The sequence below is a fragment of the Clarias gariepinus genome, chromosome 1 (assembly GCF_024256425.1).
Source record: "Clarias gariepinus isolate MV-2021 ecotype Netherlands chromosome 1, CGAR_prim_01v2, whole genome shotgun sequence".
Classification (NCBI taxonomy): domain Eukaryota; kingdom Metazoa; phylum Chordata; class Actinopteri; order Siluriformes; family Clariidae; genus Clarias; species Clarias gariepinus.
Window position 1 is genome coordinate 11,857,027 of NC_071100.1, and position 8,239 is coordinate 11,865,265.

Sequence of the window (8,239 nt, forward strand, 5' to 3'; positions counted from 1 at the left end):
TGACTCTGGCAGACGAGCTGAACACTTTCTATGCTCGCTTCAAGGCTGCAGCTAAAGACGCTAGCGATGCTAATGCTAGCGGCGCTCACGGCTGCAGACAGGAAGTCACTGCCAGCACCGGAAGCGCGTTCATCATCTCAGAGCATGACGTGAGGAGAGCCTTCAAGAGAGTAAACACCAGGAAAGCAGCAGGACCAGACGGCATCTCAGGCCGTATTCTCAGAGCCTGCGCAGACCAGCTAGCACCTGTGTTTACTGAGATATTCAACATCTCTTTATCTCAGTCGGTGATCCCCACATGCTTCAAAGAGTCCATCATTGTTCCTGTCCCAAAGAAACCTCATCCTGCTTCCCTCAATGATTATCGCCCTGTAGCCCTCACTTCAGTAGTGATGAAGTGCTTTGAACGCCTGGTCAGAGACTTCATCATCTCTTCACTACCAGACACACTAGACCCACTACAGTTCGCTTATCGAACAAACCGTTCCACGGACGATGCAATCTCTCATCTCCTCCATACATCTCTCACTCACCTGGACACTCGGAGGGGGAATTATGTGAAAATGCTCTTCATCGACTACAGTTCTGCATTTAATACCATAATTCCCTCCACACTTACCACCAAGCTGGAGCACCTGGGACTCAGCTCATCAATGTGTCAGTGGATCTCTAATTTTCTGACTGGCAGACCACAGGCAGTAAGGATGGGCGGACATGTCTCAGCCTCCCTCACTCTCAGCACTGGAGCCCCCCAGGGTTGTGTTCTGAGCCCCCTGCTGTACTCTCTGTACACCCACGACTGCGTGGCCACTACCAGCTCCACCACCATCATCAAGTTCGCTGACGACACTGTTGTGGTGGGCCTGATCACGAACAACGATGAGACGGCCTACCTGGAGGAGGTTGGAAATCTGGAGAACTGGTGCCAGAGAAACAATCTCCTCCTGAACGTCAGTAAGACAAAGGAGCTGATAGTGGACTTTAGTACAAAGCAGGTGAGGAACTACCAGACCCCCGTCATCAACAGGAGCCCAGTGGAGAGAGTGGACAGCTTCAGATACCTCGGTGTTCACATCACGCAGGACCTGGCAACACCGTGGTAAAAAAGGCCCGGCAGCGTCTCTACCACCTCAGACGCTTGAGAGACTTTAGACTGCCCTCCAAGGTGCTCAGGAATTTCTACTCCTGCACCATAGAGAGCATCCTGACGGGAAATATCACGACCTGGTTCGGGAACAGCACCATGCAGGACAGACGAGCTCTACAGAGGGTGGTGCGATCAGCTGAGCGCATCATCCGCATCGAGCTCCCTGACCTGCACTCAATCTACAGCAAGCGGTGCTTGACCAAGGCCAGGAAGATCGTGAAGGACCTCAGTCACCCCAATAACGGACTGTTTACTCTGTTGCGGTCTGGGAAGCGATTCCGCTCCTTGAAGGCCAACACAGAGAGACTGAGGAGGAGCTTCTTCGCGCAGGCGATAAGGTCTCTCAACCACAACCACACCACTATGCAGAACTAACAATCTTTTCATCTTTTTTATAATTGATCAAATCCATCAATCTTCTTACATCCATGAACACTATGGACAATTACATGCTCACCTTCCCTCATATATACACTACATGTCGTACGTTTACATCCTGGACCATTGCACAAAGACACTTTAATAACTTTGCACACCTACCTTCACAACTACACTACATTTTACAGTTTTACGTTTACATCCTGGACCAGTGCACAAAGACACTTTAATAACCTCTGCACAAAGTCACTTTGTTCTATGCATATTTGCACACACAGCACAGTATATTTCAATTTGTAAAGTAGATTTCTATTTTTGCACATCATATTTCTATTTCTATTTTTATTTTTAGTTCTATTTTTTTCCTAGCACATTTCTATTTTTATTTTTTATTTTTAGTTCTATTTTTCCTAGTTTAATTTAATTTTTTATTTAATTTCTATCGTATTTCTTTTATTCATATTTATTTCTTATTTGTAAACTTTAATTCTCTTCTAGGGTCAATGGCAGCCGTATAATGCATTTCACTACATTTCGTACTGTGTATGTTTGTGTATGTGACAAATAAAATTTGAATTTGAATTTGAATTTGAAAACGGAGGCCATATGTAAACATGGTCCAGAATCGCCATGTCCTGTGGACCAAGGCTCATTTAAAATGAAACGTTTAAAAAAAAAAAAATCATCGTCTTCTATGTTCAGGCGAGTCCAAATTTGATTATCTTGTTGGAAATCATGGACGATGTGTCCTCTGGGCTAAAGAGGAAGGATACATTATAGGCAGCTTGCATTTCTTGCAAGGCACTATGAATTCTAAAAGGTATACATTATAAAGGGTTAAGATCACGTTCATTTCAGGGAATGCCTTGTGTATTTCAGTAGGACAATGCAAAACCACACTCCTGCAGCTATTACAAAACAATGGCTTCATAGTAGAAGAGTCCATGTGCTGAATTATCTTGCCTGCAGTCCAGGTCTTTCTCCTATAAAGAACATTTGGCGCATCATTAAACAAAAAGTATGTCAAAGACGACCACAAACTCTCACAAGCTGGAAACCTATATCAGGTAAGAATGGAACCAAATTCCAACACCAAAACTCTCGAAACTCATAAGCTCAATGCCCAGATGCCTACAAACTGTGTTGAAAAGAAGAGCAGATGCTACACCATGGTAAATATGCCCCCGTCCCAACTTTTTTGAGACCTGAGGCAGACATTAAATTTGAAATGAGCTCATTTAGTGGATAAAAGTGTAAAATTCCTCAGTTGAAACATTCCTGTTCTCTATGTTCTATTGTAAATAAAATATTGGCTCAAAGATTTTTTGGAATTCAGGATGTAAGATTTAAAAAAGTGATTATACTTAATGACCAGGTTTTTCCATGAATTAATTTTTTTCTTCCCTAATGACATGCACATATTCCAACATTTATCTCTTTCATTCTCCCATCATCAACACGAGACCTTGGAGAGAAATTGAGTTGAGTCTGAACAGAAATAAGTGTTGGGACAATGCATAAGCTTATCGAAACGATGCCATGGTGAATAATCAAAAGCAAAATACTACCCAACGCAATGTTAGAGGGTGTGACTTTTTGTCCCATTATTTTATTAGACCTTATAACTTTAATAAAACAATGTGTTTTCGGTGATGGTTTAAGGAAATTAACATCTGTAAGAGCCATATGTAAAGTGACTTCCACAATAATTGCCAATGCTCACATATATAGTCCACCCTTTCCCTGAATAACCTTTTCTTTGGAAGTGTGTTGTAAAGTTTAACCCCACCCATTTTAAGTATTATAAATAAGCATGTCTAGCTTCTGTCCTTACACCGGCATCTTCCAGGAGACTTGTTTTAAAGGCACTTCTACTTCTAGCTACCTGCTTCTGACGACTTCCTTGTAAGTGTTCCTGCTATTCTTGATCCGATGATTGTCATGATGTCTGTTATTCAACGTATATGTAGATTACTTCAATTTACATTAATCTTGCTCTTACTGTATGTAGTAATGCTTCATTTTAAGGTTCCATTAAGTAAAATTATTTATAGCACACTTCTAACTAAATGTTAAACTCTGAACATTTTCTTTTGTAGCATTTTCTATAACCATGCGTACGGTCTTTAATTGAGCAAATAAATAAATAATAACACCAGTAATGCAAATTGTTGCAGCATAAGTGAAATAAAACACTGCTGCATTTAACCATAGTGAGTGAGTTACTTCTGAGGTCTGAATATAGACATGATAAATGCTAAATTTCAGTAATAAATATTTGCTAGGCATGAATAGTTAATCTCTAAACACAGCCCTTTTACAGTAACTTAAGCAACATAACATATACTGACTGTTTTATATATTTATTTATTTTATTTTTGTGTCATTGAAATTTGAAATTGTTTTGTCACTTGTAATCACTAAAATTTTTTTTTACATGACCTAAAATAAACCTAAACCAGGGGAAATGTCCCTGGAAGACGAGTGTAATCACATGTCAAGAAAAATGCAAACTGGTTATTAAAATCAATCAAGGTGAAAAATCATGGGACTAGCTAGTCAGGCTAAGGGTTCTGTCACTCGCTCAATCAGATCAAGTAAAAAAAGAGACAGTATTGCCAAAGCATGTCCGCTAATTTTAACAATTAAAAAAGAAAAGTAACTGTAAAGTTAAGAATGTAGGAATAAAAAAGAGAAAGGCAAGATTCAGATGTTAGCCATGCTCATATTGAAGTGCATAAACTGTCATCTTGAATAAGCAGGGATAGTGCAATCTCTCTCTCTCTCTCTCTCTCTCTCTTTCTCTCTCTCCCTGTCTTTTGTGTCTGTACAATTGGATGCAGTAGTGTATGTGAATGCTAACAACTGTACCATTGCTCATACGTTTTCACCCCCAGGGCCAACAAGAGTCATAAGAGGACAGAGACTGAGGTAAACTGCAGAAATTCTAAAAAGACAAAAGGTGAGCAGTGCAAAAACCATTAATAAAGATAAAAAGCATAGTAATTGTTGTGTGTCTGTGTGAGAGAGAGAGAGACAGGGGGAGAGAGAATGTGATCTACCTTTTTTATTTAATTTTGTGAAGGTCTTCCTGTGGCCCTTATAAAGAAGAACATTTACAAATAAAAATAATTTAGCTACAAATAAAGTGACCGCCAGTTCACGTCACATAATGGTCTTTAATCGTTTTATGACAGGCCCTTCCTAATGGAATTGTAGTTGACGACACAGCAAAGGTAGATACTCAGTGGGGGTAATTTCTCTTATTATTTCTCCAAGAAATAACATTCAGAAGCTGTAGCTTTCCAGAGGGGTTTGGAGCGATGAAATGTGCACAATGTGCGCCTCAGTTGTTTGTGTCTTATTTATATGTTTTATTAATAGTTCATGCATAAATTTACTGTTTTAAATCTGTGCATATTTTATTGTTTTACATGTAATGTACTGTTTATGTAATTGGTTACAATGTTCATGAAAGAAATCAATAAAAACTAGGCAGAGGTTTGTGAGGATGCTGACCAGACAGGATAGAAAGAGCACAACAGCTTCAAATAACCCAAGTATAGGGCTGCACTGACGTGTCAAGGAGATTAATCATGGAAATTACATGAATATGTCGACTTCCATGCAATCTTTGCTTTCGTCCCTGCCATTGCCAGCACATGGTGGAATATCAAGGTTCATCGCCAAAAATTCCTATGTATGAAAACGTTAATTAGTTAAATTGATTTATTAATCCAAAAAAAAATTATAAATAAAAACATCTATAAGTCGTTTGCAAGGGAAATGTATTTAGTTAGATACAGTAGCAATATTAAACAATTTATTGCAATCTATTCATTCTTTTATGTTTTCTATTATTACTTGGTGTGAGGTTTTTATTGATTAGGTGCAATTTTAACAACTTTAAAGAAATTTTAAATTATGGTTACCAATAAGAATAGATTAGAATCACAACTTAGGTCTCATTTATGGCTTAAATCGTGCGATGACATAATTTTGCTGCGGCCATTTTGTTTAAAGATGGCCATACTGGTCTACCCAAAATATATATTGGTACTTTGGTACTATCTACCTTGTAGTGGTGTGAGATAGAAGTTACAAGTAATTTATTCATTTTAGTTAAGGTTAATTAACTTTATGTAAAGCATTTGCATATATTATGAATGAATGACTGGTTTTATTCCAAAAGAACGTATTGGCCGTTAGTAAGAATAAATTAATTAAATAAACAGTCGGCTGAAAACACTTTATGATCTGAATCATAAAATAATATTGGCAGTAGCTTTTGATTATTTATTTTTAAAAAACAATAATTATTAAAAATGGCCTTAACACAACTAATTGTCTGTTTTCCTTTTAAAGGTTAAGCTCAAGATAATGTCAGCCCTGGCAGATGTAGTTGCAGTTGGTGCGAATGGAGGAAACCCCTTTAATTTTAATGGCACTGAAAATGGATCCACATTGCAAAAGATCTGGGTGTGGCTCGGTGACTGGCAAGTGAAGGCCATAAAGGTCTGCCTTACTGATGGCCAGTCCAAGCAGTTTGGTGTACCTGCTGGGGATGTTAAAGAGTTTATATTTGAAGATGGAGAGCATTTCACCTCCCTTTCACTATGGGCAAATTCAAGGGGAACACGTCTGGGTGCCATCAAATTCAAGACAACTCACTCCAGGGAGTTCTATGTAAAGCAGAGAAGTGAAGGGTTGAACCAAGAAGTTCCAGTTGATGTTGCTTCTGGGATCTGCATGGGAATCACAGGGCGTTCAGGTTCAGATATTGATTGCTTCGGCTTCATATTCATTAACACGATCAAGTCTACTAAGCTTACAGATGTTGAGTATCCTACACTTAAGGAAGTGATACCCAAAGTGAATGTCAGGGAAATCAAATCCATGACCTACCACAATGATACTTCTCTAACTCAAGAATACAAAGTTGAAACCTCCCAAAAAATAACACAGAAATCCTTCTGGTCAGTTACCGGAAAATTGGAGTTGACATACACCCTGGAAGTGAACTCAGGAATCCCACTGATTACAAAGAAAAAATCAAACTATGATTTCAAACTTGGTGTTGATGGTACATATGCTTCAGAGATCAGTGAAGAGAGAATGGAGCTTTACTCATTTCTTGTTAAAGTCCTTCCAGGTAAAACCGTGGATGTGGACATCACACTTGGCCAGGCTCCAGTTGATCTCCCCTTCAAAGGCAAAGTCAAGATTACGTGCCATAATGGTGGTGTGCTGGAATTTAAAACCAGTGGAACCTACAAAGGTGTCACTTACACTGCTGGAGATGTAACTGTGACTGAATCAGCCAAAAACCTCGGTGGGGCCTCAAAATCTGCAAAGTTTATTCTAAAAATGTAATGAAAATTTAATATAATGAATCTCACCTATTAGATCATTCAAATCAAAAATGTCTTCTTTGTTAGCTTGGCTTAAAGGATTGTTTCAATTATTACCTTTTAATAATCCTTATTGATATCCTCATTGATTATTTGATTTGATTTCTTTTTCAAAAGAATATTAAAATCTGTAAAGATTTCTATCAATAAAGTCAGTCTCAACATAAACACTCTACTGTTGTTTCAACTCATCTTTGCCTGTATATGAAAGCCTGTCTTTGTCCTTTCTGTTCTTTGTAGACTGTTCATATGGTGCTAAAGTACAGAAGTGTTACTTCTGAACAGAGGTGGGTAGAGTAGCCAAAAAATCTACTCAAGTAAAAGTATCTGTACTTCAAAATAAAAAGTATGGTGCAGTAAAACTCAACTAGAAGTAAAAAGTAGTAATCTGAAATATCACCCAAGTAAGTATTCGGTGAAAAGCCTCCTCAAGTACTGAGTAACTGTTTCATCACAATGTCTGATTAATTTTTTTTAGAAAGTATGTAAGCAGATAAAATCAATAAAATTAATAAAATAAACGAAAAAAAAAATGAAATATCTGTACAAAATATCAAATTAAGGAATAAGAAATACAAATGTCCCAATCTCAATATAAAACAATATAAAGCTTTTGAAATAAATACCTACTGTAGGTAACACATGGATGTTTGAACAGTGTAAACTATTTTCTGTGTAAGATATACTGTATGTTCAGTTGCCCTGCAAATGCCTCAGCAGATAACAAATAACATTAGAACATGTACAAGAGGTCTCACTTTACCATGAACTGTGTCCAGCAGAACAAATGTAAGAAACTTATATTTTTAAGCATCTAGCTTTATTTTCTAATTAAATGTTAAGATTGCAACATTAAATAAAACCGCTAAACTAACCGCGACATGTTTGCTTCACTGTCTACCATTGCTGAAGACAACCCTCCCCCGACCCCTGCCTTCTGTGTGGCCATTTGACTCCATGCGGTTATTGGTTTTGCGGCTAATTGGTCCAACGGATTTATGTGATTATTGTTGCTACATCTGATTGGTGAAACAGTCACAAGGTAGATCCACCAGCTGCATTTCTCTGGCAAAAACAAAAAATATAATAATGTGTCCAATAAATGGTTGGAAAAGTAACAAGTCGAGTGTAGCCAAATGTAAGAGTAACGTTTCTTCTTCATGAAGTTACTCAAGTAAAAGTAAAAAGTATGGTGCAGGAAAATGTACTCATAGAAGTATTTTTTTTTTTCAAAAGTTACTTAAGTAAATATAATGTTAACGATTCACATACAATCATTCACATACACTCATGCATCCATATG

At 37.8% G+C, this 8,239-nt stretch overlaps 1 protein-coding gene across 1 annotated transcript; it reads left to right on the forward strand.

Annotated features, from left to right (window-relative positions):
* Positions 1-5,896: 5,896 nt before the first annotated feature.
* On the forward strand, positions 5,897-6,898 carry LOC128520237 (aerolysin-like protein). Its single transcript, XM_053494391.1, has one exon. It carries the CDS (start codon positions 5,906-5,908, stop codon positions 6,896-6,898), a length of 993 nt encoding a protein of 330 aa, XP_053350366.1. The 5' UTR covers positions 5,897-5,905.
* Positions 6,899-8,239: the final 1,341 nt, after the last annotated feature.

Bases quoted from the DNA above. Each gene is read 5' to 3' on its own strand.
- LOC128520237 (XM_053494391.1), top strand. From the start codon at position 5,906: ATGTCAGCCCTGGCAGATGTAGTTGCAGTTGGTGCGAATGGAGGAAAC.